This window comes from Microtus ochrogaster, unplaced genomic scaffold (assembly GCF_000317375.1).
Source record: "Microtus ochrogaster isolate Prairie Vole_2 unplaced genomic scaffold, MicOch1.0 UNK3, whole genome shotgun sequence".
Taxonomy (NCBI): Eukaryota; Metazoa; Chordata; class Mammalia; order Rodentia; family Cricetidae; genus Microtus; species Microtus ochrogaster.
In genome coordinates, this window is record NW_004949101.1 from 18084234 (window position 1) to 18109735 (window position 25502).

Here is a 25502-nt window from a genome sequence, read left to right on the forward strand (position 1 = left end):
TTGAAGAAGTTTTATAATGCTGCCATGTCTCAATCTCCTCATCTGTAAACTGTGTCACTCAGAGTCCCAAGGTCTGTGGTGAGAACCGATTGCATTATTACATGCAAAACATCAGGGGTACTGTGGGCCCAGGCCGATCACATTTTGGCTGTCCCTGTCGCTTGAGTCTGTGTTTGACTTTGCACACACTCACTTCTCGTGCCTGTGCTCACAGTCTTCCAGGCTGCTATGTCTCCCCTGATCTCTTAGGCATTGATGCTAATTCCCACAACAGTGAGCTCCCAAGCACCCTGTACACACCTGGTGCCAGGCCTCAGAAAGGATGACTGGGATTTCACCAATGTCTACCTCGAGTGGAACAGGGGCCCTCCTGTGTGACTCTCTCAAGGCACTCGGGGAATAGCCCGGCAAAGATGACCGAGAGCTCAAGTCCTCAGTCAGGACTTGAGGCTTGGCTGCTGTTTCAGAGATGAGTCCTTCCAGGTGGTCCAGATGGGACAGAAACTGTGGGACATAGCGTGAGGGGTGCCGAAGGGATGGGAGACAGGTCGGCCATGCTGTCCCTCCTAAGCAGACACACGGCTGCAGAATGGCAGCTCTGGATGATACTTGTGTTCAGGCTGTGGTTCACGAGGCGTTTTTTTAACAGCAAAGTGAACAGGATATAAAAGAGAAAAACCTCAGAGTTTCAAATGGATACAAAGGGGTGTGCTGAGTACAGATAAAATGTTACATCTATAAACATTATGGAAAACCAGCACAAAACAGCCTCCTCCAGCAGAGGGAAGATGTGTACTGGTGTGTACCAGAATGCAGCAGACCTTCTCTTAACACAGCAGTTCACACTTGGGCCTCCTAGCTACCCTCCAAATCTGTGCCCCTGATTAGCGGTGTGTCCTCGAACAAGTCAGAAGAACAGCGTGCCCTCTGCCAGTTTCCTCTACTGTGACTGTGGCCCAAATACAACACTGAAGCAATCTCAGATGGGGGGAGGGAGTCCGGTGGGGGCTGAAACAAGGGTCTGGAGCCTGTTTGCTGGCTTCAGGGCCAGAGGCCTTGCACGACCATAACCACACATACACACGTGCACACCCAAGGGAAAGATGCCTGGCCTGGAACTCGCACCTTCCCCTGTGGAGTTTAAGGTCATGTACCTTGCTGCTGTGAGGGGTCTCTCCTGGGAGGGGGCCTGTATATGATGCTGGCTATAGGAGCTGCCTTTATTAAGCCTTGTGTATCCAGGCACCTGCCTAATCTCTTACATGGAAACTCTGCTGTCTCCCCCACTCCCTTGGTGACAGTTGGGAAACCTAACTGGGGAATCTGGTAACATGGAACCTGCACATATGTAAGGAACACGGAAGGCTGCAGGCTGCTCAGGCATTTGCTCTCTGAGGCTGCCAGGAAGAGTCCCTGAGGTCTCCCTTGCCACCCTGGCGGTTCCCTGTTTCCTACCACCTTAGTAGCAGCCCCATGAGAACATGAGACCCGAGGCAGTGAGGGAAGAAGGCTGAGGAGCGACTCTCCTAGACTTCAGCATGGTGAAGTGGTTCCATCAATCCCAGGACTACCCTCTGGTCTTCTTGTCACTGGAAGTTACATACGCTTAAGATGCCAGTGGCCATTCTGTGAGAAGGACCACCCGGAGAGAAAGAAGAGATCCCACCCACCTTTCTTCTGTTTGATCCGGAGGAGGTAGAGGGCTGCCATCAGCAGGACTACTAGCAAGGCGCACACCACACCCACCGCGATGAAGATGTTCTTCTGTGTGGGAGAGTCACTACCTGAGGACAAGCAAGAGGGACTTCATGTATGCAACTTAGAAACAGAAAACAGGAAAGCCCACCTCTTTCCCACCTGTCCTCTGTAGCTGTGGGCATCTGGCTGGCTCTCCTCAGATGTCTAGCTTCCCTACCCACCCATGCAGGTCTCCCACGAGCATTGCAGAACACACACTGTTGGCAGTCACAGAGAAAGCAGCTACCGGTCACCAGCGGAAACCGTACTCCCAACCCTGAGGGATGCAAACCCATCCCTTCTCATCTGCCACGGCAGCAGGTCAGATGCCCTGGGACCCAAGTGGGCGATTGTCTGAGAGTGGAGGACGTGCTGCTGGCATGGCTCTGCAGAGCGTTCAGGGCTCCAAACTCTGTGCCCAGGACCTAACCCACAGTATGTGTGACTATGGCAGGAGCTTACAGCATGGGCCAGCCAGGTCCTAGACCATAGAACAGTACTGTCAAGAGCAGGGCTCCGTGACACAGCAATGTGAATTCAAATAAGGGCCCCAACTAGTCTTCATCCGTATTGGTGGAACTGTGTTCCCCTGCTCTTTCCTTGATTACTGAGGCCAGCACTAATCTCTACCTCATTCCACAGCACCAAGGATGACCTGGCAAAGCACCTGCCCGACCTTTCATCCTCTCTCAAGGTTTTTATTGGTTCCCTGCTATGCTTTGTGTGCTCCGAAGCTACAGGGTTATGGAAGAGTCATGGCCCTTACCAACTGAGGGACAAAATCCCTTTCAGCATGTCCACAACAGCAGAGGCTCAGAGAGAGACACCAACTTGCCCAAGATCACACAGCAAGTTGGTGATAGAGCCAGTGTGGACATCAACATTTCCTACCTGAAAGTTCTATGCATCCTATAAGAATCTCAAAGGTCTCAAAGGAGCACAATGCAGGTCTGAGGGTTTCCTGAGTCATCTCTAAAAGATGAGCGAGAAAGTGGCCCCTGCTCTGTTCTCTTCAGAGCCTCTGCTATGTACAAAGCATCAGTTGTGGCGGTGACAGACCATGGGACACAGCCACAAAGCCAGTGCATGTGGCCACTTTAAAAAAAAAAAAAAGGGCTCTTGATTGACAGCACGCGGAGGGGCTGAGGTGACACTGCTGGCATGCTGTCACAGAACGGTGGGGCACGGTACTGTCCTAGACACACACACTTTGGCCTAGAAACAGCCTTGGTAAGACTGTCCCGTGGAAACAGCCATTCGGTGACAGTGTGAACGAGGATGCCCCTGGCAGTACTGGCATCCTTGAGCCAAACCACCAGCATCTACGGAAGGTGGAGGGGGCACAAGCAAGTACAGGGCAAGGAGCAGAGGCCAGAAAGAGCAAGAACCATGTGGACAGTTGTTAGGTAAAGAAGACAGGAGGTAGAAGGCAAGCAAAGTCCGGCCCTCTTTCCTTCCCTCTTCTTTGGCACACTGTGTCGAAAGACACAACAAGACAGGAACCAAACTCTGAACAGTGCTGACTCTAGGGATAGGAGAGAAAAGGAGCCCACTTTAAAATGTGCTTAGTTTATAGACTTCTAGACTGTCCTATGATAGGCATTACATATGACTTTAACATTTAAAAACAGATAACATCAAGATAAAGTAAAAAAAAAGAAAAAGTCAGTCAACGGGAGTGGAAGCCTCACCAAGGGTAGCGTCCATGCCCTGCTCCTTCTGGTGCAGGACCCTCACGGTATAGTTTTTGGCGATCGCTGGCTTCCCATCATGGTCCACCTGGCATGTGACCACCACGTTCTCTCTATGGGCAGATTTGTTCACCAGGAGACAGCTTGTCCAGTTATAGGTCCCATCCCCGTTCACTGTGGCATTCAAGGCCTCGTCTGTGCGTGATACGTTCCCATTCTCCAGCCAGATCAGCCGGAGTTTGTTGGGGAAGAACTTCTGCACCCGGCAGGTGACGTTCGCCTGGTTCCCTGTGCTTGTGGACTGTTCGGTGACGTCCAGGATGGGTGAAACTGAAACAGTACAGGCAGAAGCTCTAACCTTAAGCCGCAGAGGAGGGGCTGCAGAGTTGAGCGGCTCCCACCATAGCGGACACAGGACGGCCACGCATGCATCAGACACTCAAACACTGTGGCTCTGAATGGGGAGGGAGTCAGTAAGCTGGGCGCCCAGAGCACAGTCCGATGCCTGGTCTGGGCCCTGGTAGCTACCGTTAGGGTGAAAACGAATGAAGTCCATGCATGCAGCTTCTGGCATGGAGTGGGAATTCAGGAACAAGAGCAAAATAAATGAAATCACCAGGGAAGGGGGGTGTGGCTCACACTGGGCGCCCAGCGATTGGAGTTGCTGTTGGTCAAGTAAATGCAACTACCAGCACGGTGCTAGTCACAGGGTAATTAATGGCTCCTGTGTGTTTGGGCTAGAAGTCAGGGACATCTACCTCGGATGATGTCAGACAAGTTAGCAATCCCACGAAGGCCGCTTTTCAAGGTGTCATGGACTACTTCGCAGATGACCTGAGAACGAACATCCTCGGATCTCAGGACCACCTGGGCTGTGCTGGAGATGTTGTAGGAGACACTCTCTCCCTTAGGGGTCACGGTGGTCTGGAAGTGGGGGAATTCTTTCTCATCTTTGAACCACTTCAGGGTGATATTCCGGGGAGAGAAGCCATAAGACTCGCAGGTGAAGTTCACTGTCTGCCCAGGTGTGACCCTCCTTTTTGGGCTGGATACCACTGGTGTAGAAGGTTTGGCTAGAGGAGCATTTATAGACAAGAGATATGATGGTGAAAGCCAAGCGAAGGGAGGGATGGGGTAAGCAACCTGCCTAGACAGTAGCATCACTACTAGATCAGTAGGGATGGGCCGCGGGGCTTTTGTACACTAAGTACATGTTCTAACATTAAACTGTACCTCCAGCCTGGTGACACTAGTCATTAATCTTCGTCCCGGTAAAGCTGGGATGGCCCTGTCCTTAGCAAAGTTTCCATGAAATGAGCAAGGCAGACAATAAGGCAAGGCCAGGAGCCCCAGGCCCGAGAGCTAAGTCTTCTCTGCATTGAGGGGTTCCGGGATCTGTGCACACACAGGGATGGCTGACCTACCTCATCCTTTGCTTTAACTACGGGCATTCCTGGAAACTTTGCCAACCCAGAGAAAGTGTTTGCAGACGGAAGCACAGGAAACAAACGGCACTGTAGGACGGCCACGAAGGTGGAACCCAGTGGCTGCTCTGAGATGCGTGCCCCTCCCAGAGCCACGCCTGAGAAACGGGTGCAATGTTTCTCCTTTCTGGATGCAGTGAGGATGAAATGGGGTCCTGCGAGCTTTCTGCTTTGGGTGACAGACACACAGAGATGCTTCTCAAACACGACACATGGATCTGTCCTTGACCCAAATTTTTATTAAAACATTAAAATTGTTTTAAATGTGTCTATATGTGAGCGGGTTCCTGCACAGGCCAGAGGAGGACACTGGATCCTCTGGAGCTGGCGTCACAGGTGGTTGTGAGTCACCGTGTGGTTGCCAGCAACTGAACGAGGGCCTTGGTAAGAGTGGTACAGACTCTTTAACTACCAAGTATCTCTCCAGCCCTAGACTTCACTCTAACGTTCCCCCTGTAAGAACTTAGGGGTTCACGCAATGGCGTTTCTTTTCTCTCTACACATCCTAGTAGGTCTCACCCATGCCAAGTCCCACATTGGAAAGGGAGAGAGGCATAAAGATTTTTTTTTTTAATCTGGAGGGCTTTTGTTTATAGTTGGAAAAAGAGATCACCTGTGTGTTAAAAAAAGTCAAAGGTGGTTCCTTGATTTCTAACTAATTATTAAAGAGACAGACAGCTACCAGACAGACAGCGAGCAGCCCCACCAAGCAAGCGGAAGCAATTCGGTCCTGAAAGCCCACATGAGTGACTAGGAGGGAGGTGGTGTCCCTTGGGTATTAATCCAAATTGCTCATTACCCCTCAGCACCATTTCCAGACAGCAAACGCCACTTTTCCATGTGTGAACACATAACTTGCTCCCTAATATCCACCTACTATGTTGAGGGCACAGAGAGGAAGGTGTCACTTGAAGAAGTCATATCATTAAGCAGCAGCAGCTTTAAGCTCCTTGAGAGGTGAAGGGCTGCAGCGTCATCCTCCCAACTTCAGGGGCTCCCAGTGCTTAAAGCTAACCAACCGCAAATGTAAAACATTGTCGGAAAAGCTGCATCTATACTAAATAGTGACAGATTTTTTTTTTCTTGTCACTATTCCCTAAACAACTATTTACATAGCATTTGCATCATATCGGGTATTATAAGAAATGCAGAGATGTCTTAAAATAGATGGCAGGATGTGTGTAGGCTACACGCAAGTCTCCCCCATCTTGGACGAGGGCCTTGAACATTGTTTAATTTGGGCATCCCATGAGTACTGAGAGAAGTTGCCATCTTTTGAGTTCTTGGGAGCCTGACACTGGTTGCTCCCTCTGCGCTCTCCAGCCCATAAAGGTGTGTCTAGGATGAACTCCTTCTGTAGGACAAGGCTCTGAATAGTGAGACTAGCCAAAGGCACGTAGTGAGTGAGACTCAACTCTTCCATTCAGATGATTAGTTTAGTATTTAAAAAAAAAATCCTCTTAGCATCTGTGTTTCCTCTGTACAAAGGAGGACAAAAACATCGCCCTGGGAAGGTGATGTAAATATGAATTCTGGCATACAATAGGTGCTTAATAAGTAGCAGCTATGACTGCTACCTTTAGTTCTGAAACTACATGTTTATTCTTTGGCAGTCAGAAGGCACAAGGAAGCCACCACACTGTGGCTCTTTCCTCTTTTGTAGTAATCCCCCTCAGGACCTGAGTTAGGCCAGCAGCTTCAGAATCCCAGTGGGGTCATAGGTGTTTCATTCAGATAAATCATTTAGGAAGCATGGGACACTGAGAAAGAGTCTGTGTATTGAGGGGTCATTGAGGCAGAGAGGGTCTGAGCTGAAGACGGGAGATTCATTTGGTTCCGTTCAGACACAGATGTGTGTAAGTCAGGAAGGTCCCTCTCCTAGGGATCTGAGCATGGCTGGCAGAGCTTTGTGAGCTGCATCTCCAGTCCTTTGGGGCCAGGTCCTGGACATGATTCTGCTCATCACTGGGACCCAGAAGACATGCTGTTCTAAGGCATAAAATATTTTTGAGCACCAGGTTCATGGGAACCAACTTTGCCAGGGGAAAAATAAAAGCCACAGTTTTTCTTCTGTGGTTTCAGGATATGTATCTCAGCCTGGCTGTGGTGAGAAACTTCAGATACAAGCTGTAGAGATGGATCTGAAGGTAAGAGTATTTGCTGAGCAAGTATGAGGACCTGAGTTAGAATCCATGTTTAAAAAGGCTGGACACCGTGGCATGCACCTATAACCCCCTGAGTAGTGTGGACACAGAAGGATCACAGGGCTCCACGGGCCACCAGCCTACAGCCAGGATCCGTGAGAGACCTTGTCTCAAGGGAACAAGGCAAGAAGTAATATAACAGGACACTAAACATCCTCTTCGGTCCTCTGCTCGTGCACATGTAGCTATGACAACACACATGCACACGTGTGCGCGTACACACACGTACATGCACTTCAGATCCTTGTCAAGTCAGTTACAGCAGAATTTCTAGGGTAGATACGGGGTGTGTGATGTTTTTCAGTTACAGCAGAATTTCTGGGGTAGATACGGGGTGTGTGATGTTTTTCAGTTACAGCAGCATTTCTAGGGTAGATATGGGATGTGTGATGTTTTTCAGTTTTTTAGATGAGTCACACAAGCAGACAGATGGAAAGGCACCAACTCATCCCAACCCCACCAACACTTGAGGCCTGGGAAGGGAAAGTGGCCCATCCAAGGCCACATGGACACAGTTCAACACAGTTCCTACTGATGCGATAGTTCCTACAGGCCAGGCACTATTCTAAGTGTCTGATATGATGTCACTGCTTCAGTCTGACCACATACTCTGTGAGAGGGTCATGAGCAGGTGAGACCACTAAGGAGCTATGTGGAGGGGTTTGTCCAGGACACAGGCAAGGGAGTGGCTTATCTGGGATACGGTTCCAGACAGACTCTGTCCTCCTGGTCACTGCACATCTGATGCTCAGTAATGACCCTGACACCCACCCCATCTAGGGCTTTGTTAACATCTTGATGCTCATAGAACCCAGAATGGGGGCCATTACTGTTGTCATTTACAGAAAAAAACTGAGGACTTGGCAGAAGACAAACCTTGCTCCAAACTTTAAGGTCTTGGGCAATTCCCTGTGGCTTCCTAAGGGGCCAGTGTCCTAACACATCCTGGACACTCACAGCTCTGGTTTAAGGAGAAAATGCTATGATGAAGACGTGACATGAGGCAGGAAGCGACTTGTTAGCTGGTGCCTAGGCAATTGACACATGACCTGGGAAGTTGGCGTCTTTGTCCTACTTGCAAAGTCAGGACAAGCTACCTGCCCTGCTTCTGTGCAGGTTTGGATGGCAAGGAGCGCTGGCTGCTACCTGGAGGGGAAGCTGGTAACATCCACACAAGTTAAAATGAACACACTATGTGATGTAGTAGGCCTCATGCAGTGGATTTCATCCCCTAGACAAGTGGGATGAGCCAACCAGGGCAACATTGCTTTCAAAATCTACAACTAGGAAGAAGTGAACTATCTATCAGCAGAAGATGACAGTAAATTGTGGAATTTCTGGATGCTGGAACAAAAGGCAGCCATTCACACAATGGCCTTTTGTGTCCTCACATGGAATAAGAACCAGACTGACATTTGGGAGAGGTTTGCTGTCACTAACCAGCCTCAAGTTCTGAATGGAAGGGGCATCCTGGATCTTCGTGAAATGATGTGTGGAAAGGCTCAGCACTTCCTCGTTACCCATTGTGTACCTGGCTCGCCTGTGGAGATGCTTAGTGCCTGGGCAGCAAGGAGCCTGGCCACGATCTGCATTCTGGTCTACACTCTTGGCTTCCCTGATCTGCTCAAGGCTCAGGTCAGATCGTGACCATGCTTTCCATTGATCCTGCTGTGAGCCACACTCACAGGACAGGGAATGCTGTTCTCTGACCTGCTGCTACACATCAGGGGATGAAGAAGGCACAGGCTTACTTACCAAGCACAGAGACCACTGTTCCCCCTCCAGATAGAAATTCCTTGTCAGAGTCTGCCTTTTGGAACTTCACACAGTAGTAGGTGCCTGCGTCTGCTGGGGTGACGTTACTGATGCGGATGGAAAAGTCCAAGTTGATTCTCTTGGTTGCATCTGAAACATTTGTAACTCGAGGAAACTTTTCTCCTGTGAAACTGTAGATTAGTTGTCGGCTTTGCCCTGTTCCTCTGAACCACTTAATGGGTCCCAAAGGTAACAGGGAGGTCACAGTGCAGTTCAGAGTGACCATCTCTCCAGCAGCAACAGACACTGACTTCTCATGCTGAATCACCTTCAGGTCCTCCCCTGCAGCTCCTGAAAAGACAGATGGCAGCTATGATTCACCTTAAGGGATCCTGCAAGTTCAAGTTCATCAGTGATGCCCACTGATTGAGCACACACAATGGTATTGAGTTCAGCACACTACATATGGTATCATGTTTAATCCACATGTGGGCCTGGAACTCAAGACTAATAAGCAGGAAAACAGGGCACAGAGTGCTAAGTCACCTAGCTTAGAGCAGTAGAGGGCCCAAGCCCTTTGTGGAGGTGTCATGTCTGAGCTGGGCTCTGGAATTTAAATATGAGTTTGCCAGTTAGAACGGTAACCTGGATTCCCCACTGAAAAAACAAACTCAGCAGAGATGCAGAAATAGGAGGCCCCAATATGGATGGTGTTTCAGAGAGGTAGATTCTGTACTGGAAAACAAGCCCCAAGCAGAGCAGTTGCTCTCAGCAGTCTGGTGATTGGAGAGCTGAGAACCCGGGGGGGCCCTTGGTGTGGGCTCTGGCATGGGGCTGCATCACTGGGAGCCATCAGTGTGTCCTAAGAGAAGGCCAGGTGCTCACTCACTGCCAAGAGCTCCAGGGGCATGAGTGTGGCTTCAGCTTGGACTTTTTATGGTCCCTAGCCTTCACTTCTTCATCTGTAAAATGTTACCCTGAGCCCATCTTAACACACTTCTCACAGGAACAATCTGAGGCCAGTGAGCATGTTAAAGGCAGCATCTGGGGGCTGCGGGGTCAGCTCAGTGGATAAAGTCCTTGCCATCCAAGCACAGAGGCCCAACTACCAGCCTGAATGATGGTTTGCTGAGCGTGTGGCTATGGGACATGAGCATTTGGACACACAGACATCAGAGACTCAGTGACCCAGAGAGGAAGACAGGATGAGGACAGGAGGGGGATGATGACAACAGCAGGAGTGGCAGGACAGGAACAGTGAGCCAGGTGATCTTGGTCCCCAGCTGGACTCTCTGTTGGCTTCTACTGTGATCCTGTCTATCAGACAGCGCTGCAGCAGAATCCTTGGGAGGTCTCTCTTACTGGCTGGGTAAGAGACGCTGTGTGTTTGCCCACCAGTCCATGGCCTGATATTACTGCGCTGACAAGGGGAGAGAGCCCAAGAAAAGAGAGGTTCGTGGATCAGTCTGCCCTCACTGCAGGCACCCAGGGCCCTGGGATAGGTCCGTCATCAGTTGCCCAGTGTCCTGCCTCGTCCTCTTCCCCAGCCCGGGCTCCCCTTGAGGTCCACTTTTCATGGCAGGTATAAACAGAATCCAAAAGTACCAGCCTGGGCACAGCCTGATTCTCACACCACAGGGGAAGAAAGAAGAACTGTAGAAACCAGGGGCTCAGGCAGCATCAGCCAGCCTAGAAGCGGTAGGGCAGGTGGCCAGGCAAGTGACAGACACAAGGAGAAAACAGGCTTGAAGAGACAGGAAGGACGTCAGTGACATCACCAGCTACTGCCAATAGCAGGGAGCCATGAACAGTTAACCACGGGAGACCGGTCGAACTGGAACCGCCATGTGCATGAAGACAGGCCTGGGCGAGAACAGGCCCTCTTTGCCAGCTCAGTATTCGTGAGTGGATTCCCATTCAATCAGACATAAGCAGGGAACTGTATCTGCCCTCTGCTTCGTCATTGTTCCAGAGTTATACATAAACTCCGGCTGTACACAAGTCGGTTAAATTTTAGTTCTAAGCCCATCACCACACTGCTGTATTCTTTATATATCTAAACTGCTGTCAACTGTTTGTTTCCCCACCACTAGGATGGCAGATCCACGAGGAAGTACCGTCTAGCCTCCTGCCTGGTACATACCGTGTTCTCAATAGCAAAAGGACCGTGAGACAAATGGATCGCTGTGATTTCCAGCCCAGCCAGGGAGACCCGGTCCCCCAAAACATTTATCTGCTGAAGGAACACACTGATGAACTGGGAAAGTAGAGGTTTTATTTGCTCTGTGACCCTGGCAAAGCCTGAGCCTCTTCCTTCATCTGTTCCGTGGATGCGGATGCCCCGTTATCATTATCCTCATCCCCCAACAGGGCACAGAACTGAGTCAGCGGTTGGTGGGGGAGCTACGCTCAGGGCGAAGACAAGTTGGAGCAGGGCTATTCTTGTGGTGCAGCCAGAGGCCTGTAATCACACCCTGGGCAGGTGACAATAAAATCTGGGGCTGGGGAGGGCTGGCTCCTCCCCTCACCCCCCTCTTTCTTTAGCTCCTCTGGAGCTCTCGACCAACTGCAAGCAGATTTCGGCAGCTTAATTAATTAGCTAGTGTTTCTAAAGCGTTTGAAGAATTTTAAAAGTGTGATCTAAGTGCCAAACATTATTTTAATCTCTCTGTGTATTTTCCAACAGGGTTCTTTTTTTTTAATATTATTATTTTTGCTTGCTTGTTTGCTTTTCTTTCACTCTGCAGGTTCTGTTCTGGTAACTGCACTTGTTAAAACACACTCCTGTGGGCCGGGCCTGGGGTCATCAGGCTGACACTGCCAAGGAAACCATTTCCTGCTCTCTTTAGCCTGGGCAGAGAGCAGCACCACCATTCTGGGACCTAAACCAGACAGTATCCCTGTCGGTGTCACACACTGCTGGTGGTGGCGGTGGGGAGCAGTCTGGCAGGGTGGACAGCAGGGTGGACAGAAGGGTGACAGTGCTCATAGTGTGTGCTAGGCACTTCCTTGAGGACCCAATCACAGTTACCTGTAGGTCTTCCCGTAAAGACCATGAAGATATGGGGAACAACCCAAAGAACAAGTGACAGGATCGAGGAAGGGGAAGAGGATGCAGCTTATCCACAGGTGAATTATAGGCACTCATAGCAAACTGTGATAATGTAACATTTTCTGTGACACAGTTTAAAATAACAAGGTGGCTATGCAAAAACAAACAACAACAGCAAAAATAAAACCCGCGAACTTTTGCAAAGTATCTAAAAGAAACAAAAAGTCTAAAAACCAAATAATATCGGGGCTAGAGAGACTGCTCAGAGGTTGAGTGGGTGCTGATCTTTCAGAGGACCTGGATTTGGTTCCCAGCACCCACACGGAGGCTCACAATTCCCTGTAACTCCAGAGGGATCTGATGCCTCCTTCTGGGACTTGCAATCACATTCACATAGCCTCCCCTCACACACACATCGCTTAAAATAAAATAAATAGTTTGAAAAGCCTCACATAATACTATCAACGATCATTGCTGCCAACACTTTGATGAGCTGTAGTGAAAATCAGCAAATAAAAGTGCCATGAAATCACACCTTCCGAAAACTATGGGCTGGGCAAACACTCTGGGCTTGCTTAGGCATCCTGAGGGCAATGGGAACCCAAGGATACTGTATCCAAGGAAAGGAGACCTGTGATCCCACTTAGAGCCATCTGATGGCTAAATCCATGGCCATGAAAGGCTGTATAGGATCACAACAAAATATGCTGACTGTCAGGGCTATCGAGTGACATTTGGCTTGATCCTAAATCTTGAATTTCAAGAGGAAACAGGTTATTAAAAGAGTTAAGGGCTGTCAGAGACTCCTTCTGAGTGGCAGTTTCCGTGCGATTTGCTTCTGTTTGTGCGGCCTGTTTGCGTTCCTATGTGAAATAGTCTAAGGAAACCTGTATTTTTAGTGTGGCCATGGTTCTGTGGAGTGTCACTGTTCACAAGCAAAAGATAGACTGTCTTTGGACTGTGGGCCTAAAACTGATAAAGCTGCCTTTCCATTTTAAATTTCTACCTGGGATATTTTCCGGATGAACATTTAGGAACGCATACAGCTGTGTGACATATAACTCTGTGGAAGGGCACTTGCCTACATGCAAGGAGCCCAGCACTGGCCCCACAACTCCAAAGGAATGCATGCAGGGTCTCACTGCATTTGAAAAAAGTTATACATGTAACATGTATGTTCCATATATGTCTGCTGTTTGAATGAGCTTCTATTTCGCAATTCGGTCCCTTTTGCTTACTGTTGTGTCTCCGACTCCTGACATCTGTGCCTTTGACAGAGTAGATGCTCACCACATGTCTGTGGTGGATTGAGAAGCCACATGTCTGGAGGAAGAGGCCTGGATTAGTAAAATCAGCACCTCTGTGAGCTAGGGCTAGTTCCAGTGGGAGTGGGGGTGGGGTGGGGAATACCACTTTCCACTTTCCTACCGCTTTACAGTAAGTTCTACATTGGATACATTAGTCTTTCTTTTTGTAGCTCATGTTTAATGCTCTGGGAAAAGATACAAAATCATGAGTGTGTTTCTAGGGCGGGGTAACTGCCCTGTGAGCTTGTTGCCGTGGAAGGCAGTGATGAATCATGGGATCCTCATGGACTGAGGGCTGTGTGCTGTCTTGGCACACTAGTTAGGAAGTCAGACTTTGAGGAAGTCATGTAAGTGACTTCTACGTTCAGAAGAACTCCGATCCACAGGAAAAACAGCTCCCGATGGCTACTCCGATTACACCTTCCCCCCACCTCACCCCCCGGTGACCACTGTCCCGTCACCTGGAATCTTTTTTTTCTTCTATTGGCCAAAATGGCAAATGCTTAGCCAGTATGCTGAGTGTTGTGCAGTAAGGAGGGGCTGAGAACAGACTAGTGGGCTTAGAAACACACACTCACTTTAAAACACAGTAATATTCGCATGCAGCTTTGAAGATGAAGAAAAATGGCTTCATAAGAAGTGAACAAAAGAAACTGTGCTCTTTCTAACGAGGAAACCACACCAATGTAGAAGTGAAGCTAAGGTGGAGGGCGGGGCTTAGCCACCCCCAGATGCTAGTTCCCCAAAGCCTCATCCCTGGAAGGCTCCACAGACACAGCCCAGAGCTCCAGGTGCCAAGAAGCCCAGCACCCCTAACCCTCAGCACACAGCAGGACACCCATCCGTCACCATCCGCGGTGTCCTCTATGGCTTGTCACCTGCACACTAGGACTTCGCGCTGGTCCACCTTCACTGTTTACTTGGCTAGATTCAGAATCGAATAGGAGAGTCGGAAGGCAGACCGCCAGATGCGTTTGTGAGGACATTTCCAGGCAGGATTTACTGAGCAGCAAGGCTAACCCAGGGTGTGGGTGGACTACGTCACAGGGTAGAAACTCCAAAGGAATGAAGTGGGAGTGGGGGTGGGGTGGGGACAGAACCAGGCAGGAGCCAGCATCCCTTTGCTGTGTGTCTACCAACACACCAGTTTCTCGGTCATACGCACACCCGCTGCCGAGATGCTCTGCCAAGCGCACGGGGCCACGTGACCATGGACCCAATTCTTTGGCACCATTGGTTAAAATAATTCTTCCTCCTTCATGTTGTTCTCGGATATTCTGCAGTGCAAACTCCATCAGCACACATTTCATCGGTGCTATTGCCCATACCTTCCTGTTGTGACTTGGTGGCTGGGTAGAAAAGCCCTCTGTACCAATACTTGTACAATGAGATATAAAGGAGGGCGTGGAGTGCTTCACAGCATGTAAAGTCCTGAATTTAATGCCCAGCACCACACACAGACAACATGTAAACACAAGCATGCTATACATAGAGCACGTATAGACAGGGCAGATGCATGTGTGAATACACATAAGTGTGCAGAGCACAAACATCTACACATTTACAGGGTGGGAATATAGGGTTCTGGGGAGAAACACAGCAGGGTGCCATATGCGGAAATTTGATTATGTGTGCAGAGACTTTGGGGAGTGCACCACTGGAGGGTGTTCAGAAGGACTGGGGTGAGGGAGTCGATAATGGGGCGACTGTCTGGACTGTGCTGTCTGTGGGGGAATGCCTGAGGGTGAATGAGTATTGTACATGGGGAAGGTAACCACAAGAACATGTATGTATGGTGTGTACACAGAGGTGTGTGTGTGTGTTCATGTGTATGCACAGGTGGGCGTGTGTGTGTGCACTATGCATAAGCAGGGAGGCACATAGGGTCACTGTTTATGAGCATGCTGTGTACCCATGCACTCATGTTTACCAGTGTGGCCAGATGGGAACATGCCTGACTCAGAAGTTGTGAAATAAGATTCTGCACAGAGCGCAGTCAGAGGAAGGAGGAGCAGGAGGGCCACTGTCATCATCACCATCAACTCCCAGTGGGCCAAGTCTGCACGGTGCTAACCCTGCGTTCCTGCCCGGGAGAGGCGGTACTAACTTCCCAAGGCCACTTGCGCTCTGTGCTGGCGCCAGAGCAGAGGCAGGAGGTCCCCGACACTGGATTCTAGAGGGGGCTGCCCCAGTGTACAGTTGCACGGACTCCGTGGTTCCCAAGTTGGGAGCTTAGGGCTCTAACATCTGTGGCTGGTCAGTGGTTTTCCTCCGAATGATTCATCTATTCCCGCCTACAAAGCCTCCTCCACTGGCAGGGCCTGTCCTAGACACCACAGGAAAATGAGGAATTTGGGCCTTATCCTTCAATAGCTTGCTCTGGGGGCACCCATAAAACCAGTCATGGCTACATATCAGTTGCTAAGTATTATGAAAGGAACCTTGGGGGGGGGGTGTCTCGGCAAGGGTCTGACTCCAAGAAGACCTCCTGAAGGTGGTGGTCTCTGAGCCGGGTCTTGAAGCCGACAGAGACCAGGTAAAAGCAGGAGAAACCATGAGTAAAGACAAAGAGGTGAGGTGAGGCAAGGGCCTCGCAGGCGGGGACCAGAGCAGAGTCTGTGGAAATTCAGCAACAAACTGGAATGGGACTGGCCTAGAGCTGGGTCAACTTAGTATTTGGGAGAATAGCTTCCAATGCGCGTCTGGGGGGCAGACCATCCCTGGACCTTCTGCTGGCACCGCTGGACAGACCACCGAGTAGACATGTCCAGATGGTGCAGTAGGCGCTACCACCCACCCTGAAGCATCCGAGTCAGAGACAGGAGTTCTGGTCAACAGGAAGAGCCTCCACTTTATCTCCACTGCAGGCAAGTCCGAGGACTGGGCATGGTGCCACATCCCTGGTGGGCACTGTGAGGCGGTAAACTCCTAAGGTACCCAGACAGTGCCGAGCTCTGGCTTGAGGTTAGAGGCCTGCATGTCTTGTCCCCAGAGGGGTGACTTGGCAAAGCAGCTCCCTCATCTGTAGGCAGGGATCCAGCCCTGCCCCTACTTGAAAACACATGTTCAGTGGTGGAGAGCTGAGTGGAGAGCCACGTGGCCTCTCATTCCTCTCTCCCGGGCTGCACACTCCACCCATTAGCCAATCCTGCTGGCTCAAATCCCAAGCTATGGATGAACTCCATCTTCCTATCCTGCTCCCCCTCCACTGCACTCCGCCCCAGTGGCCTCCCTGACTCCACCTCATCTCTCCACAAGCCACGCTCCCTCGTAGTCAAGGCTTGATCCAGGGGCATCTCTTCTCTGTTCTTTGCTGAGGCCCCCACTGCACCGAGACCCAGGATCCTTACAGTGGCCCCCCAGGACCCTGTGTCCTTGCTCTTTTGCAACCATACCAGATTCCCTGACCACCCCAGAGCCTCTGATATGCCATCCCATCTGCCCATTGCTCCATTCCTTAGACGCTCACATACACAACATGTCCCCTCACGCAGGTCTATCTGGAACATTCCCTGCTACCTGCATTAAACGGTATGCCCCGCGCTGTGCTCTGTTTGTGTTTTCCATGTATCACCTACTACTTAACACACTGTACATTTACTTCGTGTTCTCAGTGTCCGATTCTCCACCTTGGACTGACTTTTAAGCACTCCGAGAACAGGGATTCAGTTTCATTCCTCAGGTTTAGAGCAGCGGCCAGCATTTGCTAAATGTTTTGGTTTGGATTCTCATCCTCCTCCCAGTTATGAGTCCAGTTAGCATCCTAAGCACTGTGGGCCTCTGGCTTTGCTGTAAGCTGTAAAAGGAGGCTGGTGTTGCTATGAGGTTTATGCCACAGGTGGAAGGGGCCAGCACCCTAAAGGAGCTCAGTGCCGGACCCAGGCGGGCAAGTGCTCAGTGCAGGCAGCGACTCCTGTGTGTCTGGGCGTTTAAAGGAAGAGAAAAAAAGATGGCTATGTCCTTCAGCTGGAGGAGCTTCGGGGTCTGTCTGCCATAAAATACACAAAACCACCAAGCAGACTGACACACCGGCCAGTGACTTGACGAGCAGCAGCCGGGTCAGACAGAACCTGAAGGTGACAAAGCCATGCTTGTGGCCTGGCCATGTTTGCCCAATGGCTGGAAAAAAAGGAAAAAAAAAACCCACAAAAACTGCAAATATATGTGTACTGAGAATGCCCTTTGAACTGTAATGGACCTCTGGGGACCAGAAGTCGCTGAGAGAGGTTGAAGTCATTACTGTCACAGTCACTGGAGTGGTGTCTCAGAAACCTAAGAGCCTTCTTCCCTCCCGGAAGTGAGGGGGGAGGTTAGGAACCCATTGGCTGCCTCCCAACTTCCAGCCCTGACTTGCTCTGAAAGAAGCACCGTGCTGCCCAGCATGCCCTCCTAGGGCAATGGACAGACCAGACAGCCCCATAAGACGTCAGCTGCTGCTACCAGTCTTTCCTCCATATGAGGCCTGGAGCCCTCAAGCCTGAGACCTGGCACCACCCTGTGAGGGTGCTTCTGTCAAGATGGGGCCTCCTGCCCAGGGTTCTATATTCTGGGGCTGTCACGGGTCTGTGCGCATTCTCCTGGTCAGGCTTAAGGCTTTACTGAAGGCAGCACGCACCTATTAAACATCATCCACCACGGTTACCGTGCCCCAAGCCAGCAGAAGGCAGTCTCCGGGTGGGCTCTCTCCCCAGCTAAGCTGACGTGATTCACTGATTCCTTTCGTAGAGCTTTTCCAGCTTAGCTATTAGTTCCCTTAACCCTTCACGGCCTCTGTGCAGGGAAGAACAGTGAGAATGGGTTCCAGATTGCAGACGGGGAAGCCAGGGTGCACAGAGCAGAAAGAAGACATGTGTCCCAGTGTCAGCCAGGAATGAGCGCATAGAGGGTGCCTGCCGCATGGTCGCCTGTGCCAAAGGAGAAGCTGGCCAGGGTGCCACAGCTGGAGAGACCTGTCGAAGCCTCCCTTTTAGAAGGAAAAGTCAGTGAGGTTGGGGACTCTACCTGCCCTCTGCAGTCCACATGGGATGAGGCTAGGACATACAGGGCCATAAAGACTCCTAAAGACCACAAACGCCCAACAGAGCAGAGCGGGCCTTAAGTATGGAGCCTCTGCAGGGACCCGGCAGGACAGAACCATCACCTCCTGACTCTGGAGTACCATGGGGTCAAGGCCACAGGGAGGTTGGGGGGCCTCACTCACACTTTTCTGGATGTCTTCACTGTCTCTCACCAGACTGCCTAACTGGATGCCTTGGCGAAGTCACAGGATTGGGGTCCTCCTCACAATGCCGGGCACTTCCCACGCCAGCATCAGCACCTGTGAGGTGACTATCACCATGGAGCCTGAAGCAGGAGGGCGTGTACAGTGGGATTTACACACCCGTGCTAGGGCTGCTCCGCTGCCTCCGTATCAGGCACTGGTGTGCGCTTCCTGCACACCAATGCTAGGGCTGCTCCGCTGCCTCCGTATCGGGCACTGGCGTGCGCTTCCTGAGATTGCAGCACACTGGGAGAGATTTGTAGCATAGTCATGGCCTGGGCCCTGGAGGAGGACTTTGTGGCATCTGGGGAAGCAGTCTCTGCCCGTGCAACCTCATGGCTCGCAGGCTTTCTCTTTAAAAACGGGGGTTTCATACGCATGTTGTTCCTTTAGTCCACTAATGTAGACTGACCCACCCACTGTGGGCCAGGTCCTGGGCGAAGGTCCCAGTAGGCCTGGCGTCACCGTCTCTACCCTCGTACAGCCTATATCCTAGCTGGAGAGACTGGGCTGAAAGAACCAAACAAGAAACAAGCAAGCATAGACAGAAACGGCTGGCGGCAACCTATCATTTGTTTACTTGGGTTTGTTTTTGCTCTCTCATTAGAATGCCAGCTCATGAGAACAGGGGATGTGTCTACCTTGTTCACAGCCACAGCTCCAGGGATCTGAACCTGAAGCAGCTGTTCAATCCAGTGGCACCTATCACATGCTCAAGAACACTGCACAAATATAATTGAAATTACCCTGATATGGACAGCACAGCAATCAAGAGTAAGCAGACTACGGCTTGGGTTCTAGCTGGCTGAGTGGCTTGGAAGGAGCCTTGCTTGGCTTCTGGGAGCCTCGGTCTCTTTATCTATGAAATGGGTAAAATCCATACTTTTGGCTCTCTGTGAAGATCAGACAACAGCACAAAGGAAGACGTGTAATCTGATCATCCATGAGGAATGGCTGTGTCCGGCATGCTGTGCAAGACTCCTTGTGCATGTTCACATAACCCAGGAAATCCAGGAGAAACAAGAAAGACAGGCCGTCATTTGGTATTGAAGCTGGGCCATTTTATCATTTCTTCTTATTCTGCACATGTCTGAAGTTTCCAAAAAAATGGAAGAATATGGGAAGACAACATGTGTTTTGTGCCAAGGACAGGTACACTGAGTATTCTCTGCCACCTCATGCTTCTGTTTCTGGAAGGTATGGATGGCTGGCGTGGAGCAATGGGGTAATGTCTGTATGGACCTGGTACGGCCATCATCTATTCTAGCCACTTTCCCCAGGAGCCGCTCACTCCAGTGTCCCATCTCCTCTGACCCCAGCACCGCATGTCCTCGGCTACTAAACTGATCTGAAGCTTCAGAGCCCCAAATGGATGTGCCAGGAAATCCTTTTGGCACCAAGGACCACGCTTTCTACTTCTGCCTCTGCTGTTCCACATCTTCTTGGACCAAAAGCTTGGCAAGGCACTTGAAAGGGAAGACCCATCCTGCCAGGGTTCCAGGAACCCCGTATGAACAGGAAAGCGGCATCGGCCATCATAATAGACCCCTCCTCTCCAGCATGTGGGTGGGAGCACATTTTGGAAACATCTGCTGTCCTCCTCTCCTGGAGGATACACTGATCGATAAAACTCTATGAGCTCTCTCAAGAGAGCGGGGAGCCGGAAGCCCTGGTCATCGGCCTCCCTACTTGTCAAACAAAGCAAGGAGATGTCTAAAGCCTGGTGGAGCACAGGCTTTGAAGCCCAGGCTGATTGATCTGGGTGGCCATCCGATGCAGACACCTTGCTGAGCCATCATCCCCTCGCTGGTCAAGTGGGCTAGATGATCAATCAATCATCAATGGTGCCTCCCCCAGGGTAGCTCTGAGACCCACTATGATCACACACAGCAGCAGGGCGGCCGGGATTATGATGATTATTTTTAGCATTTTCTCACAGAATCGAGGACCTTGCCAGGACTCTGGCTTTCACAGTGGAAATGCCCAGCCCTGTTTTAAAAGTGTTGGCTTGTATCGAAGGAGGCCTGGCATCTCCCTCCTGGGCCTGGCCTGACCTGACCGTATCTGGAGACCGTGCTAAGCTCAGTCGGCCCTGTATCCCACTGCACGGGGAGCAGCTCCCAGCCCCTCCAGCTTTCCAGGGTTGGGAAGCCACAATTCCAGACACTGAGTCCAGAGGGAGACACCTAGAGTCAGGTTGGGTCCAGAGCTCATTGGCACTAACAAGGCAATTAGATCACAGTGCTAGTTTCCTCACAACCTGTCCATCCCCCAGGAGGAAGCTTCAGGGGAAAAGAGATCACTGAGCCATACTGACATTTACTTGTGGTCCTTGTCTTCTGAGTGCCCACTATGTGCAAGAGCCACGCTAGACGGACTGCTTGACAGAAATCCATCCCCGTGTTATAGATGAGGAAGAAACACTGGCTGCATGAGGGCTAACAGGTACCAGGACGGGCAAGTCAAAAAGCATAAAGCAGCGACTGCATGATAGCTTACAGGCACCAGGCATGCTTCAAGCACCATCTGAATCTGCATTAATTGACTTATTCCCTGAGAAAGAGCTGCTAATGACATCCCTCGTTTCTAGAGGAAAAAAAAGGAGACCCAGAGAAGTTCAGCAAATTGTTCAAGTAGGTGGTAGGACCAGACCTGACTCCCCGGGGGGTCCTGGCACTGTTGTGTGTACCGGTGAGGCTAGTAGTCAGTGGGGCTGCAGAAGCAGATCTGAGAGTTAAACACGCAATAGGCAGGCACCAAACAGAGAAGATGTAGTAAGTAGCCTCAGAGAGGAACGGATAAAGTCATGGGAGAGGGTCAGAGGAATCAGCTCCTCAGAGTGGGAGGCATGTGGAGTGAACCTGGGAGGATGAGGGTTAAGACAAAGGGAGGCAAGGAAGTGCAGGGAAGGTCATTTCTGATGGAACAGCAGAAGCAAAAGTAGAGAGATAAGAAGCTACTAGCCAGGCACACGGATTTGTCCAACAGCCAAACTGGGTTAGGCTGCACATTAACAGAGATAGTACAAATCAAATGCTTCTTGTTCATGCGGTGGGGTGGGGTCTCCCATGTGGGATTCCTCTGGCCTTTGGTGGGGGGGGGGTGTGTGTGAGTGGCCATTCAGACTTCAGTCTGCAGTGGAGAAGCCCTGTGAGCTCACAGCATATGAACTGTATTCCTGTTAGAAAACATGTAGGAACTGAGATCTGGTGGGGGGGACACCCAGGCCCTGGTGTTGCTTTTTTTTTTTTTCTTCCAGGAAATTTAGTTCAAAGAACCACCCTGGAGTGGTGGAGCTGGGGCGTGACCTGACGGCATGGCCAGAGCGGTCCTCATAGCTGTGCCCAGGAGTCTGAGCTCGGTTAAGGAGGGTCCGCTTCCATCAGCCCATGATGACAAATAAGAAATAACCTGTCACACGCAGGCACTGCAAGCAGCGAGGGGGTGCATGTGGGAACCACTCAGCACTTTTAGACTCCCTTCTTTTCGCCCACTGCGCTCCATCTGTTGCAAAGGGCAAGACGCAGGGAGGAGCCTTCCAGTGCCGGGGAATCCAGAGCTCACCAGCCCAGATGGGGCCTCTGTTCGAGCCACATCACTCCCCGTGTGTTGACATCTGTGCAGCCAACAGGTTGCCAGTGCCCCACTCAGTGGGCTGCAGGGAGGCTCAACCAAAACAAAACCCTTTGCTCACAGGAGCCCCCCCCCCCATAACTCTCCAGCTAAGCCTCAGGTGGCTCTTCTTACTCCAACAGTGTGGACTGCATGCTCCCAAGCCTTTTATTCCTCCCACCAGAAGCTGAAGCCGGAATTCTGGCTCCTTTACCACTTACACCCGGGACAGGTTTTGGACTCAGTTTTCCTCATCTGTATATCACTGGTAAGAAGAGCCAAATGGCACACCGCTGGTAAATGAGGCAGTGTAGACAAACTACCAGGCCTGGAACGCAGTGAGCTACTTTGTAAACATGGGTTCTCTTCCCTCTCTCGACACACAGTTCAAATCAGAACTTCTTATGGACTGAGCGCAATCAAAGAAAAATCAGCCCATGTGTCCCCATGACATGGGAGCAGGGAAAATTAATGGCCACAAAGTAGCCAGAGAACACCAAGCCTTCAATGAACCTTCCAAAATCCTCTGTACGTCAAGCGCCGCAGCTAGCTCCCACTGCACCCCCTTTTTCCTATGAAAGAGGAAGTGAGAACAGCTATAGGGCTTAGGGAAGCACAGAGGAGCTTTCATCTACCCAAGGGTCACAGGTTCACTGGAGGGGCCACTGGCCCTCAAAACTGGAACCTCGACTTCCCTCAGCCACCTCCTACTGGAGCAGAGGAGTCCCAGCCGGGGCCAGGTAAGCATCCTGTGAAGACTGTGAAGCCTGTTCCCATCTCGTTGGGAATCTCAGGCTCGGTCCCTACACCGGCTGCAAGAACCCACGGCGGTGACTTCACCGGAGTCTTTTTAGAATTTTCCTTTGGCATCATCTGTGTCAAGCGCAATCTTTAGAAACTTCCTCTCCTGCCTCCCGGAGGCAATAATTCACATGACCAGCTCCCTTCACCCAAGCAGTGATCTTGTGAAGCCCAGCAATCACATGACACCTCCCAGGATGACAGTTCTGCCAGAGACAGCAGTCATTCCACCCAAAGCTGTCCTCTCTAAGCTGACATTTGGGTTCCTTGCTCAAACAAATCCATGTTCCTAGAAAACTGGACCACTGCCTTCTACCTGCCCATCCTTCTGGCTGACTTCTTCTTAGCTGTAAATACCACACCCTGAATAAGGGAGACTGAGTCCAGTGGGGGCTGAAGTCCCCTCCCATAGGAAAGATGTGAGCTTGACGCTGTGCCCCCGTGAACTAAGGGTGCAGGTTGCTGAGAGGCTGCAGCTCAGTGGCCATACACCCACCCCTTTCCTCACCGAGAATCTCATTCTCACCTCCTAAGACTTAAAACTATGAAGTTAACCTATGGCCCTTCACCGCTCCCACTGTTTCAGGTTACTGATGCTGAATGGGTTGGAAATAAAGGTCCAGCTTTACCATTTTATAGATAGTTTTAAAAAGTCAGGGTAGGGAAGGGGGGAGAGATATGCTCCTAAGAAAGGTGCTGTCATCCCCCAGCCAGAGCCCAGGAAGGGCAGGCTGCTGGGTTGAACACTTGTCAGTCACTACCCATTTGCCAGGGACTGAACCACAGGGGCCTGGTCAGAAAGAGGTCTAGGGTAAGCATTTAGATATTAATCTGAGCCCAGCTTTCTGGACGTCAAAGAGATGCCTGTGGGCTCCCGAGTCCTGAGGATGGCAGGGCAAGGCTGGGGCACTGGCAAGGCAGGAGGAAGCACATCAGACCCCAGCACCACTCATAGAAGAGAGGCAAAATGCATCAGTTGGCCCTGAAAGGACCCAACAGTGACTGAAAACTATGAATGGGAGGGGCACTTGGTGGGTTCCCGGGGACCAGGGGAAACCTCCTGGCTGCCCCACCTCTTCCAGCTTGCCGGTTCTCTCTTCCCTGGGGCTGGCTCTCTCGCCCCTCTTTCTACGCAGCTATCGGATGCCAGGCTCTAGGCAAACGCTGGTGAGGAGGGAGGGAATGCCGAGAACATCTTTACCTCCCTACAAAAGCAGGGTGGTACAGAGATCCTATGCTCATAACACCGATCCAAGAAGACACTAAACAAGGCTCCCTTTTCTCCCTCCCCAGCTATGTCTCTGACCTTCCTATCCTTCCTGGAGAGACCCAGGATTTTTGCAAAACCCTTTTAAGATGCAGGACTCCTGAATGGTGACCTCACTCCTTGGCCAACCGGCCTTCAGAGCCCTCCTGCTGGAGACAGCCAGGTGTTTGATGTAGACCAACAAAGAAGACAAGCTCAGAGCCACAGGTACATGCGGGAACTGCAGGGAGCTTCTGGAAGCCTGCCTAAGGAAGGCAGGAGGGTAGCGGGAGGAGATCATCCAGGGAGAGGCTGTGCCACCACAGGTAAACCCACTGTGTCTCCCAAGAGTCTGCTGATTACCCAGGCCTCTCTCCCCTCACACACACACCTCCATACACTAACAGGCTTGCTCTGGTACTAGAGGGAGAGCTCACTCTTCCCTCATCCCAACAGCCCAGCAGCGCGGGAGGACCTCTGTCCCCCACCCTCTCTCCAATCAAGTCTAGCAAGGGAGCTACTAGGGAAGCCAGGCGCCCTACTGCCGAAAGCAATCGCCAGCCTGCCTCCTCATTCGGGTTGGGCAAGGGGTACAGTAAAAACCAACTCATTCCTATACCTTGCTGCTCAGTGCAGGGCTACCCAGTCACAGTCCACAGGGCAGATCCGTAGAAGAGTTCTATCCTGGCTTCTAGCCTTGGCTATGTGACCTTGGGCAAGTGGCTGACCCTCTCTGGGCCTCAATTTTGCATCTGTAACCCCGGTTACAGGCATCCGTCGACATGAGCTGAGCGGCAGTGTGCGGGGCCTGAGCCGCAGCCTGGGGAGGGTGGCAGTGGGGAGCTGAGGGTGCTTACCTGAACAGAAGCAGGACACGAAGAACAGCAGGCAGAGCAGCAGCGGCCCTAGGCGGCCAGGGGCCGGGCCGGCGGGCTCCATGGGCCGCGGCTGCAGAGCAAGGAGGGAGAGCGGCGGTGAGCGCGCTCGGCAGGCGGGCGGGCGGCGCGGGCGAACGACTAAGGCCCCTCCCCCTCCGCTGCCCCCCAGCGCCACCGCCCGGCGGGGTGATCTGACCCCCTCCTACAACGAGACGCCGAGCGGGGAGACTCCGGGAGCGTGACGCCGGGCCAGGCCGGCGGGAAAGGGGAGCGGACCCGAGGGAGCCAGGCGCAGAGCCAGAGGCACGGGGGCGGGGGAGCGGATAGCGAGGGAGAGGGAGAGAGGGGGAGAGGAAGAGGGAGAGGGAGCGGGGACCGAGCACCGAGAGCGAGCGCGAGCAGAGACAGCTCGCAGAGCGAATGCGGGCGGCGCGGAGCCGTCGCGAGGCTAGCGCGAGGGCGGCCCGGCCGAGCG

At 51.6% G+C, this 25502-nt stretch overlaps 1 protein-coding gene across 3 annotated transcripts in view; it reads right to left on the reverse strand.

Annotated features, from left to right (window-relative positions):
* Positions 1-25502, reverse strand: part of Sirpa (signal regulatory protein alpha) — a 37871-nt gene that overhangs the window by 12016 nt on the left and 353 nt on the right. The window contains exons 2-6 of one of the 3 annotated variants that reach the window (XM_005365637.2): positions 25007-25097; positions 8872-9222; positions 4187-4501; positions 3429-3758; positions 1671-1784 (exon numbers count right to left, since the gene is read on the reverse strand). In XM_005365637.2, the coding sequence (XP_005365694.1) occupies positions 1671-1784; positions 3429-3758; positions 4187-4501; positions 8872-9222; positions 25007-25088 (1192 nt within the window). In that variant the 5' untranslated portion in view covers positions 25089-25097. Of the gene's footprint in view, positions 1-1670; positions 1785-3428; positions 3759-4186; positions 4502-8871; positions 9223-25006; positions 25381-25502 lie in introns of those variants that run through there. The other 2 variants (XM_005365638.3, XM_026788457.1) reach the window with 2 other exon arrangements.